At 39.5% G+C, this 16,409-nt stretch overlaps 6 protein-coding genes across 6 annotated transcripts; 2 read left to right on the forward strand and 4 right to left on the reverse strand. All coding sequences in view use genetic code 12, as the record gives it.

The window, feature by feature from the left end:
- Positions 1 to 49: 49 nt before the first annotated feature.
- On the reverse strand, positions 50 to 5,464 carry CORT_0C00160 (Ecm29 protein; the record flags this gene model as incomplete). The annotated part of the gene is made up of 1 exon (XM_003868251.1): positions 50 to 5,464. One exon carries the CDS (start codon positions 5,462 to 5,464, stop codon positions 50 to 52), a length of 5,415 nt encoding a protein of 1,804 aa, XP_003868299.1.
- An 89-nt stretch (positions 5,465 to 5,553) lies between these two features.
- On the reverse strand, positions 5,554 to 7,005 carry CORT_0C00170 (Gcd2 translation initiation factor; the record flags this gene model as incomplete). Its single annotated transcript, XM_003868252.1, has 1 exon — positions 5,554 to 7,005. The coding sequence occupies one exon, from the start codon at positions 7,003 to 7,005 to the stop codon at positions 5,554 to 5,556; it is 1,452 nt and encodes a 483-aa protein (XP_003868300.1).
- Positions 7,006 to 7,121: 116 nt separating this feature from the next.
- On the reverse strand, positions 7,122 to 10,940 carry CORT_0C00180 (Drs2 protein; the record flags this gene model as incomplete). Its single annotated transcript, XM_003868253.1, has 1 exon — positions 7,122 to 10,940. One exon carries the CDS (start codon positions 10,938 to 10,940, stop codon positions 7,122 to 7,124), a length of 3,819 nt encoding a protein of 1,272 aa, XP_003868301.1.
- Positions 10,941 to 11,356: 416 nt separating this feature from the next.
- Positions 11,357 to 12,661, forward strand: CORT_0C00190 (Pro2 gamma-glutamyl phosphate reductase; the record flags this gene model as incomplete). The annotated part of the gene is made up of 1 exon (XM_003868254.1): positions 11,357 to 12,661. One exon carries the CDS (start codon positions 11,357 to 11,359, stop codon positions 12,659 to 12,661), a length of 1,305 nt encoding a protein of 434 aa, XP_003868302.1.
- Positions 12,662 to 12,664: 3 nt separating this feature from the next.
- On the reverse strand, positions 12,665 to 13,501 carry CORT_0C00200 (Met8 bifunctional dehydrogenase and ferrochelatase; the record flags this gene model as incomplete). The annotated part of the gene is made up of 1 exon (XM_003868255.1): positions 12,665 to 13,501. The coding sequence occupies one exon, from the start codon at positions 13,499 to 13,501 to the stop codon at positions 12,665 to 12,667; it is 837 nt and encodes a 278-aa protein (XP_003868303.1).
- A 344-nt stretch (positions 13,502 to 13,845) lies between these two features.
- On the forward strand, positions 13,846 to 15,771 carry CORT_0C00210 (geranylgeranyltransferase regulatory component; the record flags this gene model as incomplete). The annotated part of the gene is made up of 1 exon (XM_003868256.1): positions 13,846 to 15,771. The coding sequence occupies one exon, from the start codon at positions 13,846 to 13,848 to the stop codon at positions 15,769 to 15,771; it is 1,926 nt and encodes a 641-aa protein (XP_003868304.1).
- Positions 15,772 to 16,409: the final 638 nt, after the last annotated feature.

Genomic DNA, 16,409 nt, shown 5'->3' on the forward strand with positions numbered 1-16,409 from the left:
TTTTAAGGCTTAGATAAAAGTTAATAGTCTTTAATACATCTTCTAATACTTAATTATTTCTACTTGCTAGTTCTACTCTGACAACATTTGATTTCTCGAGACTGGAAAACTCTTGTAAGGCTAGTTCTATTAGTCTCTGATTGCTCGAATCAATCAACACTGGCACTAACTCTTTCGATAATCGAATAAACTCCAACTTCACTGATTCAAGGGCATCAACATTCAAACACTGCTCTCTCAACACTTTCCAAGTTTCAATCAAATCAAGTTCTATGTCGCCACTACTCTTTGTCAATGTCTTGATAAGTTTTCTAAACAACTCAGTTATCTTGATCTTTGACCTCCAAGTTATTGTAACTCTGGAACGAAAAATGTCTCTCATCTCTTTAAATATAAATTGAGATAATTTAACATCGCCCTCCAGCTTGTAATAAAACGCAACCCCTAAATTATGAAACAACTCCAAAACTCTCTCTTCTTTCACTACGTCTGCTTTAGCTCCTCCTTCAGCATCAGTCATTTCTTCATCACTATCATCATCTTTGCCCCCGGCTTCACGTTGCAAAATATCCCCCATCACTTGTATATAATTCTCAACAAGCTCTTGGTCGTGGATTTCGTGAATAAATCTTCCACTCCTTTGTACTGCCAATCTTTGATACCTCTTGTTTCTTCTCTTAATTTCAGTTGTTATTGCTTTCTCAATTCCATCAAGTAAATCACGATGTCGCAACAAGTACGCTTTATTCAAAATGGAAAACTCAATCAAAGCGCCAAACACATATTCCTTACCTTCCCAAGACTTACCTTTGTTAGAATCGATTAACAACTGAATCAACTCTTCAATGGTGCGGTTAGAAAAGTGGCCCGAATCACCAAATGCAACACAAAGATGACACATAGCCCTTCCCAATGTGGCCCTGATTGAAAACTCATTACATTCCAAGTACTTCTTCACAAGATCAAGTATTTCAGTCGAGTACAACTTAATAGCCGAATCACCAGCTGTGTGTTCCGTCCACTCCATTTCAAAATTGTGCTTCACCGGTTCTAGTTGATCACATCGACCGACAAAAGCCAAGGGTAAAAACGCTGACGCAACGACACTAAACTGATCTCCAGAGTATTTCGATACACAATTGCTTGCGTTAGATGCCAATATTCTCGACCTCTCGTCTCCTGTCTCCTTAGGTTCAAAATACATTTTTGCAATCTTTTCAGAGTACTTGATTAGTGCTTCTACGGGACAAATACGACAAATGTACCCTGCCGCAGCAGCATAGCAAGAGGCCACTGTGTTGTTCCGATCTTTGATTTGACTTGACGCAATTTCCAAAAGCTTGGCACCATATGGCCTCATAAGAGAGTGGTAATTCATAACCAATGTAATTAAGACTTTTGAACCACTTACTTTCGAAGGCAACCCAACACTATGCTTGACACTGCGTTCCAACTTTATCAAAAACTCAGGAATTGTCTTTTCATCCAATTGACTCAACAAAAATTCAATGGCATCCATCAACAGAGATTTTCCAACATTTTGCAATCGTTTTGCATCAAATTCCTGATTATCGATATTAAAATTACTGGCATTAAGTGCTAAGTAGTTCACAACCTCAGGCTCCAATGTGGAGAAGAGGTTGACGAAATTTTCAATCAAATCAGCAATATAAGGTTTCAACGCCTTGCTCTTAGTCTTGCAAAGTTTCAACAAAGTCTTGATTGAAAAGTCTTTAATGTCTTGGGAGTCAGAAAGGATTCCCCTATTCCCTAACAAAAGCAGAATCAACCTTCCTAGAATCTCCTGACTACCAGAGTTACTTGAATCCTTTTCCAAGGCTCTTGTCAAAACGGTAACCAAAGATTTCGTCAATTTCAACCCTTCTTTTCTAACACTCTCTTTTATATCATCCATTACTCGGAAACTCATTGTCCAAATATCCTCAATCTTTGCCTCGTATCGATTCAAGTCGACAATTTGTAATAAGTCACTCATAGCGGTGGCACTTGCTTGTCGTACCCTCCACTCTTTTTTACCCATACCAGTCAACAATTCACTCAAAATCAGATCAAAATTTTCTTTGATAATCCGGTTAGGGTCCCTAACTAGTGAGGTCCAAATTGACTCCATCGATTGAGAAACACTAGTAAAAGGGTCGTATCTGTACCGGTAGAGTTTTGGAATAAGTCTTTGGGCAAACTTTGGGTTACTAGATAGCATCTGGTCCAAGGATGATTGAGATAAAATGGATTCCAACCCATAGGCAATACCACGACGTGAAGACCACAACGCCGATGACTTTGTCAAAGACATGAATTTGTAAACAAGACTCGGGTCCCCGGCATCTTGGGCCAAGTTCAATACATCCTTATATGTTGAGACAGAACCATCATTGGTCTTCAAAACATCAGGTTCAAATAAAGCCGTGTCATTTTGGATGCTTCCAGCTGTGTATGAATTTGCATCAGACTGGGTGAATGACTTTAGTAAAGATTTTACTGACAATTCTTTAAACTCAGCATCACCCAATTCGTATACCAAAGCCAAACCTCTTGAAGCGGAGTCTTGTACTATTTCATCCTTGTCTGCTAAGAATCTCATAAAGCAATAATGCAATTCAATTGATCTCTGTTTGACTTCCTTCAAGTGACCACAATGTTGCACTTGAGACAAAAGCCAAATGCAACCAGCCCGCCTCAACGAAGGCTTGGTGTCTTTACAAGCTGCAACAATGGTGTTCAAAATTACAGGCAACCTTGACGTGCCCCTGGGCAAGCTCCTTGTGTCCACGTCAGGAATATCAAGTTTATGCTGCAATAGCTTCGACTCCCACCCAGAAGAAGTAATAACAAATGCTTCAGCTGAAGCAAAAACCGACTCTATTTCTTTCGAGTTGTGGAATTCATAAATTGCTCGTTCATTTTCAGTCAATTCAGGGGACATGTTGTGGTTTTCTGATAATGCGAGGTATCCCAATGCTAGGACACTCCTTTCGTCAAACCTTTTCAGCCTCTCCCGAGCACTGGATTCAAATTCAGTTGTGTACTTCTTGACAATTTCTGACATAGGCTCTTTAAGTGTGCCAAACATCGCCAATTGCGATATCAGCTCAACTGCAGAAGGATAAGTAGACTGGTTCTTAGACATCTCAATAACGTCTCCAAGTAATTGATCAAGAACCAACAAGGAAATTACCTCACGTCTACCTCTAGCGAACACTCTGGATACAATATAACTTTCTGCTAAAACAGCAACAGTCTTATTTTGAACTCCATGGAGCTGATCCAAAAGACCCATGACTTTCTGATCATCGTTCGATGGGTGGCTTCCTATGACACCCAATATTTTACAGATTTCACTCATTGAATCATCACGCATGTGGGTTTGACGAAGTATAGAAGCTAACTCGTTGGCTCTATTCGAACATGATTCGACTATCTCAGACGAAGAAAAAGTGAGCAATTTACCAATAGCCCGACCATAAAAAACACTAGGAGTAAATTCGGAATCGCTTTTGAACTGTCCAATAAGAGCATCAAAGCAGAGAGACAAAAGCTCATTCACAGCTTTTTTAGTGTTCCAATCTTTCATCTTTTCAACCATCAATGTCCTCACTGTATCATTCAGCTCCAAGGCCTTGTCCAATCGTACAGACCAATTTTCATCCAACGCAATCACAGTCCTGTTTTTACCCAAGGCCTCCATTACCAAAATTTGAACTGCAAATTCGATAGCTCTAGGGAGAGTTTCAAACAATGGCGAGTGAACGTTTTTAGCAAGTTCGGTTGTGAGAGTAGTAACAAACTCGCTGAATTTTGGAAACGCAACTCTTGACTTATTTCCCAATAGATAAGATGTGGATGCAAAACTGTTTGCATTATTAGCTTGCAAGAGATTGAACCAGTATGGATGTAACCCCTTATTGGACTCCTCCAAAATCTCAGGGCCATTTTCTTTACCAGTTCCAACGATGCACAACATTCTTGCAAAAGCGTCGTCAAATGGGAATGCCAAGTTCATGTACTTTACAAGAATATATCTTCCCATACCAGAATGTGAATAGGGTTTCAAAAAATATTCTCTTGCAATTTCTCGTAAAGCCAACTTATTGGAGTCGCTAATCTCATTTAAATGGCTTGATAAACTTGATAAAACGTTTTGGATGGAAACTTTCACCTCAGAATCCTCATGATCGATGGCTTCAAGCAAGAATAAAATATATGACCAGTCATTGACAAATATTGTCGGTGCTGATTGTAGAATACTTCCCAAAGTCTCATACTTGGATCGCTTCTCGGCGTAGAGCGTGGAATTGTACGAAGACGAACTGTCATTGGATACCACCTCACTCGCAAGACTTGAACGAAGGTCATTTGCAATGCCGGTAGTAAACTCTTCAAATCCTGGATCATGCTTGTTTGCTTTCAAAAGGTTTTCAATAAGGTCTGTCGAAAGCTTTCTCAATTTAAGCGAAGGGGAGTTTAGCCCAATTTTGCATACTTCCATAACGTCCTTATACTTTCCAATGGAATTACTTTTTAACAAGAGCTGCATAATTTTAAGTCTAAGGTTCCAATCATACAGGGTTGATCTATTCGTATCCAAAAAGATGCCAATGAGATAGTCCACTAAGGTCGTTCCACCGTAAAGAGTTATTTCATCTTGATTTGAGCACAATGTTTTTAGTGTCTTTTCCGATGCTTCACAAATTGCCGAAGACAGCTCTCCCGAAGCAATCACAAATGGCAAAACAAGCTGGTCATTGGTGAATCCAGATTTTAAGAATTGGAGTAATGAAAGTTTCGTAGCAGTTAGCTCCAGGTTATTTTGGAAAGTTACTCCAGAGTCAGACGTGAAAAACTTTATATCGTCACTACTTAATCCTATTGTTACCTTTGTCGAGGACTCCATAGTAAACATCATAAACTTAGCTATTTTGAGAGCTAGATACCGCTCATTCGTTTTATCTGCAACAAACATTCGCCTTTGATCTTTGAACTCATCAGAGTCTGGATCAAGAACTTTCCAAGTTTTTAGCAACTTGCATAGAATTGCAAACGTGCGTGCTGCAATAGATTCCGAAAGTCCTGACATTTGCTCCACTACTAAAGGAACTAGGGCTCTCTTTTCATCGTCTCCAATTCTGTCAACGCCCCTCGACACGAATAGGGCTGAGTATAATCTCACCGATGTTGAGTCTAAATCCGAACTCAAATTTGGGTTCTTGACTTGATCGATTAATGCCTCAACTGGTAATCGAAGGTTTCTTGCGGCTGTGATTCTTGGAATTACATGCTGGATAATTTTGAAAACTAATTGTCGAACTTGTGCATTTGGACTGGCTAGTTTCAACAACACAGGAGGTAGGTATATTTTTAGTGCATTCTCCAATTGTGAATTACTTTCAGCGAGAGCAATTCGTAGCTCCACCTTATTTAATAATGATATCTCTTGTTCTGCCATGTAATTGTTGTTGTAAAATAGTGGCAAAAAGAACGAAAAAGATCGCGGTATATTTGCAATTGTATTTGTACACTACACTCTATTTACTATTATGTACTTTTATACTCACGCAAAATGACAGGAACAGATGATGGTGGCAAAGCACCAAGTTCAGTAATCACTTTATTTATATACTCTGGAGGTGTCAAGTCGTACATTATGTTCAAAATGTTCAACGCTTGAAGGGTTTTCCAGTTTTGCAATGGCTCATCCACATTCTTAGTCTCATCAAAGCTCTCCTTTTTATCCTTTGATTTTTCCAAGTTTGACTGTTTCAAGAACTGCTCCAAAGCAAAAGTCTTTTTTTGAGGCGGCTTTCTACTATTGGTATTGTTTATCAAATCATTTGGATCTGCTAATTCGTTACTTGTTACCGAATCCAATTGAACTTTATCAGAAAACTTTATCGACTCACAACATGTCAACACAGGAATGTTCCTTGTGTGGCACATCATAGCAATCATTGCAGTACCAACTCTTGAAAATAAACGACCATTGGAGAGCATAGCATGCGCACCCAAGAAAACACAGTCAACGTCGTCCAATAACGTTGACGACAATGCATTGAGCAAAACGTAGTGAATGGTGATGTACTTCTGAGTTATTGGAACTTCCTCTCCTAAAGAATCCGTAGATTTTGTTTGCAGTAGATGTCGTAACAACTTCTTTCCTTCAAATAAGGGTCTTGAATCCACTATAACCAAGTTAAATTTTTTACCTTGTTCTACAGCACAAAACTTGAAAAGTTCTTCCAATACTTGAGAATGGCCATAGGTTAGGATAGTGGCTCCGCTGGTAACATGCTTTGCCGCGCTCTCGACAATCAACTGATCCGAAAGTTCAACCTTTTCTCTCAAAAAATCATCAATTTTTTGACAGAGCAACTCTTTTGCTTGTAATTCAGAGATATCAATTGAAACATGAGAAATTTCTTGCTTCAACCATCTTATGGCATTTCCCATGGACACTGACAATGGTCTTCCAGACTTGAGAAACTCAATTTGATGCGACAAATGACCGGTCAAGTGTCTTGTTAGTGTAGTATTTTCCGGCGTTTTATAATCCGCAATGACTTGTTTAAACACACGAAGCATATTGACCAATCTCGACAGTGATCCCACAACATTATAACTCGAGTACTTCAACGTCAAGGCAATGATTGCTGGATGCACAATGTGCGAAATAGCTGGTGATGATGCGTTCCTTTGTTCGCGTGTTTCTAAGTGTCCAAACAAATGTGGCACCTTCTTATCTGTTATTATAAGAGTCTGATTCAACTGCTTCTTTAAATTAGAAGCAGTGTTGGATGCTGCAGACTGTGACAGCTTCTTTTTCTCATCCGCTAGTTGTCGTTGTTGCTCTACTGTGATACCATTTTTCTCTTTTTGAGCTGCTCTTTTTGCCGCCTTTTCCTTCTTTTTTAACTCCTTGAGTTCTTTATTCGATAAATTCTTCTCTCCTTCCGGTTCGGCCGGTTTTGCCTGAACTGCAGTGTCAGCCATTTCTGGGTAGTGATGTGCTTTGGATAAGTCATACAGTTAATTTTTTTTCTCTTTTGGAAATTTAGTGCTACCTAATCTCATCATGAACGTCTAACCTATACACACCTAATATACTTCTACTTCTTGGAGGTATCGTACAACCGCATCAACTTCTCCTGATCATTACCTTCTGCCAGTGAAAAGGCAAACCCTCTTTGCTTCTTTATTCTTTGCACTTGACGGACCTTTCTAATCGCTTTTTGGAATTGTTCCATACGTGGTCTATGATCTTGTATGTTGTACTTTTGAATCTCTTGCACATAATGATAAGTCTCGGGACTGGTTTGTCTTTTGTAGAACTTCCATGCAAAATCTCTTAGCAAGCACAAGACTGGCACACCAAAAATCATTCCCCAAAAAGTAAGCAAGGGATACGTTACCGCCAACACTCCCCTATACTCATCAGAAACATTAATCAATGGAGCGATCGTTGCATACGCGGGAAACCAAGCTAGCCACAAGAGGAATGAGCCTGGAATAGCAATTAATGTAAATTTAGTCCACAATGTGACCACCAAGGCAGCTTTCCCTAAAGTAGTCAAGGTACATGTAGTATACACAGCCACACCCCAAGCCCAGTTATCAGTGGTCAAGCCACTGGAAATAACATTACCATACCTGTAAATGAAAAACGAGCAAAGAAATATCACTGCCGAGTGGTAGAAACCATTGACAATCCAACTCCAAAAAACGGCGACGTTAAAGAATTTGCGTTGTTGTCCTAATTGATATAATTGTGGGTACTTAACCAACTGCCTTGCACTCACAAATTGATCAAAGACTCCCATCACGATTGGGGGAAGCACAGTGAAAAGCACGTTGTAAAATGTAAGAGTCCATGACTCAGCAATCGATTGACCTGAAAATGCATTGACAAAAACAAACCAAAATTGTGTCATGTACAAGGCGATGTTTTTATAGAATGAGTATAGGATGGCATTCGAGATCCGCTGGTATGACCAAGACCCATGGACCAATAGCAACTTCTTTAAATACTTGAATTGACCAATGGAAACATCGGCACTTCTTGCAGCTTGCATACCTTCCATTCCACTTATTCCAACTCCAACATGAGCAGCTTGAATCATAGAAACATCGTTGGCACCATCACCAATAGCAAGAAGCAAAGACTGCTTTTTCTTCCTTTTCACCATTTTCACAACAAGAGCTTTTTGCAACGGGGAGACACGGCAGCAAACAACGGCTCTGCAACGTGATCCCAATTCGATGAACAAGTCTTCCAAATCAGGCTCCAAAGCAAACCCTAGTGAATGACCGTCAATAATCAATGCTAACGAAGACTCCAAAGAACCATCTTCACCATCAAATTGATGCTCTTGAATCGCGGTTAATTTTTCCTTCAAGTTTAGTCTTGTATCCGTCTTATTTTCCTCATTGACAATCAATAAATTCATGTCTTCACTTAACAATTTACAAGACATACCAATGTTTATAGCAGTTTCTTGTCGATCACCAGTAAGAATCCAAATCTTAATTCCTGCATCCTGCAATGTCTGTATAGTTTCTGGTACCCCGTCTTGTAATTTATCCTCAATAGCGGTAGCGCCCAAAAGGAACAAGTCAGTCTCGATAAGCTCAGCAACAGCATCCATCTTGTCGCCACGGTCTTGCAATGAAGTAGATGCATCGTAGTATTTTTTACTCCACTGTTGGTACTCTTGTTCTGAAACTATGCGTGACGCGATACAAAGCGTCCGCAACCCTTCGGCTGCAAAGTCCTCCAAATGTCTCAATGTAGCGTCAATAAATGGTTGAGGTTCACTCTGTGAAAGACGCTCCATTATAACAGTATCCGCACCTTTACAAAATAATCTGATAACCCCATCTGGACAGCGAAATATTGCTGACATTCTTTTCCTTGTAGAATTAAATTCGCAGATGTTTAGCAACTCATATTCCGACTTCATTTGGGTAAGTGTATTTTCAACAGTAACAGTCTTTGGCCGACGCACAATGAATTTGAATCCCAAATCGGCAGCACCTTGCACTAAGGCACCTTCATCTGGAGAAGCTGCTTGGTATTTGATATTGGGGCCATCGACCTCGGGGATTACAGTGTGACATGTGCTTAGCAAGGTGAGAAATTCGTTGATAATTGCTGACTGTTGGAACGAGCTATTCGTAAAGTCAGAGCGTAACTCGTCAAATGTGTGATATCCGACTTCAATGCCATCGATAATCTGTGCATGCCCATCCTCGGGAATCTCTTCAATGTAACATTTCCCTCCAATTGAGCATGCTTTGAACTCCATCACGTTCCGGGTTAATGTACCAGTCTTGTCGCTGAAAATGTAATTGATTTGACCTAACTCTTCAACAAGAGAAGATGTCCTGACTCCAGTAGGTGTATCAGTTTCCTCATAGTACATGTCCAAATCACTCCCAATCATGAACGCTTGATAGTATTTGATCAACTCGACTGTGACAAACAAGGAAATAGGCACCAAGTTTGAAAACAAAATCCAATAAGTCAACAAGTCTTGAAAGAATAATTTGGCCATTGAAGTTCCTTCCAAGTGCAAGTAACCCAAGTCACCACTGTTGGCTTTTGTCTTGATGACATTTCCTATAGACGAGACCAACGAAAGAACAATCAATACACAAAACAACGCAATGATTTGAAGGTTGATTATTCGCTCCACGTCAGTACGTTTTATGGGAGTTGCAGTGGCATTTCTCATTAGCTTTGTTTCATGACCTGTGAAAATCACAATCCCATTGGCCCATTGTGTGTTCCTCAACGTGGCTCCCCTTAGTAATAGCTGTTCTGGAGATAATGGTATATCCCTACCATTCTCAAACCCCCTGAGAACACCTTCATATGTGTACAATGAAGAATTTGGTTGCTCAGACATTACTTTGGCATTTGAAAATCCTCGTACAAGATCGTTAGCGCTCTTCAAATGTGCCGTTTCCGTTCTTGACTGTTTAATCTTCAAGTTGGTTTCTCCATCAAGGTTGGCTGTTTCTATGTAGCAAAGCCCCTCTGGCTCGGAAGAGCTAATTAAAATTAAATCAGCTGGAAATGGCTCTTCGTTGTTTACCTTAACTATATCTCCCACTTGAACCTTGACCCACTTTTTCAACACAAAGTCACCTGTAACTGGATTGAGAACCAAGACTCGAGTATTATTTAGCTCTTTGTCGGCATTAGCTCGTTTCAAGTCTTCCAGAATCTCCTTGATTGCCGACACAAACAATACTACAATTAAAGTACCAATCGTTGTATATCGATTGGTGGGTGAAACATGCGGCACTTGTTGAATTATCGATGTGAACAAAAAGAACAAGTTTGCATATTTGCTAAACTGTTCAAATAGGAATTTCGGCAAAAACGTGGCAAAATTGTATTTTGTGGTTGAAATGTGGTTTCCGTAGTAGCTGTACCCGGAATTTGCAGCATGGTTCATAATAAATATTTCTCTAGGTTCTTTTGACTTCGTGTCACTGATGCCCGGATTTCGACCGGTAATTTTACTCTTGACCTTTTGAAAGATATGCCTTATGTCGAAATCTCGAGGTTGTTCCCTGTTCAAGTTCACATACTCTGTAGTGTTTGTCCCTATGAAATCAGTAGTCGACAGCAAATCGTTATGTGAGCTTAGATATGAGTTTCGTCTAACGGTAGACCTTGCTGGTTTGCCATTAGGCACTGTCACTTCCTCCTCCTCCTCATCGTCAGATATTACAAATTGGTCGTTGAACGGATTAAATGTTGATCTCCCTTGACTAGAGCTCAGCACCTGTGGATACTCATGTTGTGGATTGTAATCTGCGTACGGATTCGTCACGTCAAGATCTATCAAGTCATTTTCATCATCTGAAAAAGGATTGTTGTTTTTCTGCGAAGATGCAGAATGCTTGTGATTAGACATAACGATGTATGCTTGTGCTACACTCCGTTGTCGTAGGTGTAGTGGAAAATTCTATGGAAGAGGTAAAGTATAGAAATGTTTTGATACTTCGCGTTGTTCAAATCACCAGAGACACGAAAATTTGGCTGCGCTTTGTAGTTTTTTAGCGACAATCTCGGAACCACTGAGATTGGACTGAATTGAGACATTGTTTGACATCAAAGGGGAATATGTGGAGAGTGGTACAATCGTGTAGATGTAATACAATTTTGTAGATGCAATACAGAACCATCCTATCAGCACTGAACTTTCATGTTCGTGGCTTACGTCAACTTTGACCAGCGACAATTCTCAAGACATTCGGTAGCGCTATGTAGTTAAATTTTCATCAAGTGACTCAACTTTTTCAAAACCGTAAATAGTGCTAGTCCAAAATCATGTCAGGTGAAGCAATAGCCAAGGAAGCAAACACGGCCTTTGCGCAACTCAAGGTACTCACGAATGGAGAAAGATCACAAGCATTGGAAAATATCTACAAATCGTTGAAAGAAAATAGATCACCCATTCTCGATGCGAATAAGCTAGATTTAGAAAATGCCAAAGCCAAGAACCTTTCATCATCCTTAATAAAGAGATTAGATCTAAGCAATTCGGGAAAATTTGACTCAATGCTTCAAGGTATATTGGATGTTGCTAATTTACCAGACCCAGTGGGCAAAATGACTTTGGCTAAGAAGATCGACGAAGGGTTGAACTTATACAGAATCACCGCTCCAATTGGAGTCTTGTTGATTATTTTTGAAAGCAGACCTGAGGTAATAGCCAATATTACAGCATTGGCGATCAAGTCTGGAAATGCTGCCATTTTGAAAGGAGGAAAGGAGTCATACCAGACATTCAAGGTAATGAGTAATATTGTCACCGAGGCATTAGCTGACTCCAAAGTCCCATCCAAGGCAATTCAGCTAATTGAGAGTAGAGAGGATGTTGCGGATTTACTTGACCAAGACAAATACATCGACTTGGTCATTCCTAGAGGTTCAAATGAACTCGTACGCAATATCAAATCAAATACGAAAATTCCAGTTTTGGGTCATGCTGACGGTATATGCTCCATCTATGTTGACTCGAAATTTGATCCAGTAAAAGCCAAGAGAATAATCGTTGACTCTAAAACAAATTATCCTGCCGGGTGCAATGCTGTTGAACAGTTGTTGCTTAATAAGGATATCGCTAAAGATGAAATCAAGAGTATTATCAAGTCTCTAGTCGACACCAAAGTCGTTGTTCATGTTACTCCTGAATTGAAACCATTGATTGCGGACTTGAATCAGGATTATATTGCTGATGCAGAGGATGATTCCTTCGACAAGGAATATCTTTCGTTAGATATATCAGTGAAATTTGTAGAAAATGTTAAGGAAGCAATTGATCACATAAACAAGCATTCATCCAAACACACAGAATGTATCATAACTGAAAATAAGGACACAGCAGATTTGTTCTTGAAGAGTATCGACTCTGCTGGAATTTATTGGAATGCATCTACTAGATTTGCTGATGGATTTAGATACGGCTTCGGAACTGAGGTCGGAATCAGTACCAACAAAATTCACGCGAGAGGGCCCGTTGGTTTGGAAGGGTTAATGAGTTATCAATATCAATTGAAAGGAGACGGTCATATAGTAGGGGACTACGTAGGCGGAGGTGGTGACAAATTATTTGTTCACGAAGATATCTAGTCGTTATGTACTTATAAATTTCACAAATTCATCAAAGTCTCGAGGAGGAAACCCCGGAAAGCAATTGATTATTTTATCCACTTGCTTATATGGTGAGCCTTCATCTTCTATATTTAACTTGATGCTACTCCATTGTTTGATAGTGAAAAAATCTGTCAAGCTTTTTATCCAAGACATACGCGTATCAATGGTGACCAAATCGTCATCTATCAATATCAACTCTCTTAGCCTCGATCTAATCAATCCCAAGTTTTCAATAGCATTATTAACATCCACGCCTTTGAACTCTCTTGCAATGTTGTCCTTTATAAGTTTGGATAACCTTGGTGATTTTCCATTTGTACTAATCATAATTTGCAAGTTATCCTGGTTGATCATGCTTCCAAAGTAGAAATCACACAATGGAGGTTTATCTGCTATATTTACAGGCAAACGAAGTACCTTACATTGGTAATATATCTTGGTACTCAAACTATAGTCATCGATGCAACAACACACGCAGACAAATGATTCTTTTACAAGGTTTGCAACCTCTTCGTGATCTCCAGGAACAATTTTCGTATAGTCCAAGTTCGGGCTTGCAGTCTCGTACATTCTCAAGTCTTCGCTCTCATAGTTTCTCAACACCAATTTGTGAATTTTGCCTTGTGAATTTAGATCTAGTATCTCTGGATGCACATCCTTGGTTATACCCGTAACCACCGTTATCTTGGCCTGAGCTATAATCAAGTGGTGTATCCTTGAAAGCGCAACATCACCTGCACCAATCACAAGACAGTGTTTGTCTTTCACCTGCCATGCTAAAAGTAGTGAACCCTTTGTTTCGTTCATTTGCCCCATGCAACGTGTTGACGCACCTAATATAAAAATTAACTTTAATTAGAACTCAAAGAAAAAAAAAATTTTTTTTTTATCAACAAATAACCGAAGTCAAAAAAAAGAAAATTGTTTACTGTGTGTTGAGTGAAGTAGTGTTTAACGACGCTTCAACAACAAAACATTCAAAACTGACATATCCTTACCAAAAACTATCGATCTATAGCCAGACTGCATTCAAACTAATTTGAAAGAATTGAAAACCTTTCCTTGAACCAATCACCTGTAGTCATTCACCAAAGGTCTATGACTTAGAAACTCCCACCCAAGACAAAATACGTACATCCAGCGAAACTCATAACATTATAATGAACTACAGCAGAACGGAAAGAAGGAAATCTATGGCTGAGCGTAGACCAAGTACTTCATACACTCCTCCGGTCATTCCGCACTTGGCGGGGTTGGAAAAGCCACAAGACCAGTTTCTCAAAATTGACCAATGCGATGTTTTGGTCGTAGGTACTGGACTTCAGGAAAGTATTTTGGCTGCAGCACTATCATGGCAAGGAACACAGGTGCTCCATATTGACAACAAACCGTACTATGGTGATTCAAGCTCAACTATGACTATTGAACAATTAAAGAAATGGTGTGCTGATGTCAACCAGGGCAAAATTCCCCACTTTCAGGATGCCCAGATCTACATACCAGGTGGAAAATTGAGCAACCAATTCAATTCAAGAGATTATGGTATTGATTTAACGCCAAAGATTATGTTTTGCCAATCGGATTTGTTAACCTTATTGGTGAAGTCACGTGTCTACCGTTACCTAGAGTTTCAATCCTTATCTAACTTTCATGTGTTTGAGAACGACGACTTTCAACAAAAAGTCAATGCTACAACTAAGCAGGATATATTTACTGATAAGTCATTATCGCTCATCACAAAGAGATACTTGATGAAGTTTTTAAAGTTTATCTTATTAGACTCAGATTATAAGCAAAGGGTAAAGCCATATGCTAATGAACCTATTCAAAAATTTTTGGCAGAGGAGTTCAAACTAGAAGATCCCCAGATAAAGGAGTTTGTATTCTCTATTGGATTGAGTTATAAAGAAGATATCAATACAAAAGAGGCGCTCATCAAAATCAAGAGGTTCTTATCATCTTTTGACGTCTACGGTAAATTCCCTTGCATGGTGTCCAAGTATGGAGGTCCAGGTGAACTAGCTCAAGGGTTTTGTCGTAGTGCAGCAGTTGCAGGTACAACTTACAAATTAAACACAAACTTAGTTGATTTTGATCCAATGTCCAAAATAGCACACTTTGATGATGGTTCTCATATCAAGATCAATGAAAAGGTTATTATTTCACCCACCCAGTTGCCCAAATTTTTACAATCAAGCTACAACCAAGTCACTGAAGGATTACAACCACACTTTGTCACCAGGTTGATTACTGTAGTGCGTCGTGATTGCAAAGAATGGATATCACATAATGAATCACTGGCCATTGTGGTATTCCCACCTCATTCTTTACCCACTGAAAATGCTTATTCGGTTCAAGTTATGATTCAAAACGGAAATTCGGGCGTCTGTCCTGAGGGACAATCTGTATGGTTCAGCCAAACAGTCGAACAAGACTTGAGTCGTGCAAAAAGAGATTTAGAGTCAGCATATTCAAAGATGGAGTCTTCGTTATTGAGAGAATCCTCAAACGACATTGACGAGATCCTAGATGAGACTGATTTTGTCGTCAACCAGGAGGGAACGCCCGTTTTGGCAAATTCTTTCAAATTGGGATCTCACTTGCAAAACTTCCTCCCCCAAGAAAAATTAGAAGTTGTTTGTAAAGTGGGGTACGTCGAGAAAACATACATCGCAAATGACCTATCAAACATTTTCAAGCCAAGCCAGGAAAACAATATTGTCTTCCGAGACACACCTGACGCCCAAGACCAAATATTCTTTACAAACACTCCGAGTGCTGAATTGTCATACGATGGAGTCATAACGGATGTGAAGTCTATATACCAAAGGGTAACAGGAACTACTGATGACTTCTTCGATGTCGATTTCGAAGACGAGGAAGATGAATACGATAGAAACAATCAACCAGTTATACCACCAAAAAGGTCGTCTGTTATTGGAGGTATTGTTGGTGGCGGGTCTGGAACTAGCTTGGCAGCTTTACGTGAACAGCACAATGAGAATATGAGCGATAATGCAATTGATAGTGATGAAGACATGGACGACAGTCATGCTCCATTTGGTGCAGAGGAAATGGAATTGTAATTTATTTAGAGATCGCTGTGTACAGCAATTTGTGTAATATCTAATGATCAATTTTTGTTGAGCGCAACTCTGGTAGCATGGAAAAGTTCGGATTTATATGATTTCAGGTTGGGAAGCAACTGCAGGCTTACATAGGCAAAATAGGTAATTGAACGCCTACTTGATTATATATACTGTTAAAGCGAGTGAGTTCTCAATGTCACATTACCTTTTCGTGTTTAATAAATTTGCAACCAATTTTGTTTAAAATTGTAGACATCATAAAAATGCCCTGAAAACAATCAACCTAGTGGCCTTGCTTGACGTCATACGACTCTAAATTCTATCTTTGCCCTTTGCAAGCCATTAATGCTTGCTTTTTCCATTGTGCCATGTTTGACGTGCACTCCATACACTACTATTCATCAACATATAAGCGCCCAGATATTCAAGATGAAGCCTACTGCATAGTTTTAAAGGCACAATTGTCTTCAGTGATAACAGGGATTAATTACTAGTCTCGTGGCATATCCTGGAGCGTGGAAAGCGCATTATCAAAAATAATCACGTGCAATAAATTTAAAAGGGTCACAGCCCTACATACATTCTTTTTTCTCTCGCGCATCTCTACTCTCAACTGAAAAATAATTGATTCTCAC

The sequence above is a fragment of the Candida orthopsilosis genome (assembly GCF_000315875.1).
Source record: "Candida orthopsilosis Co 90-125, chromosome 3 draft sequence".
In the NCBI taxonomy this organism is placed as follows: domain Eukaryota; kingdom Fungi; phylum Ascomycota; class Pichiomycetes; order Serinales; family Debaryomycetaceae; genus Lodderomyces; species Lodderomyces orthopsilosis.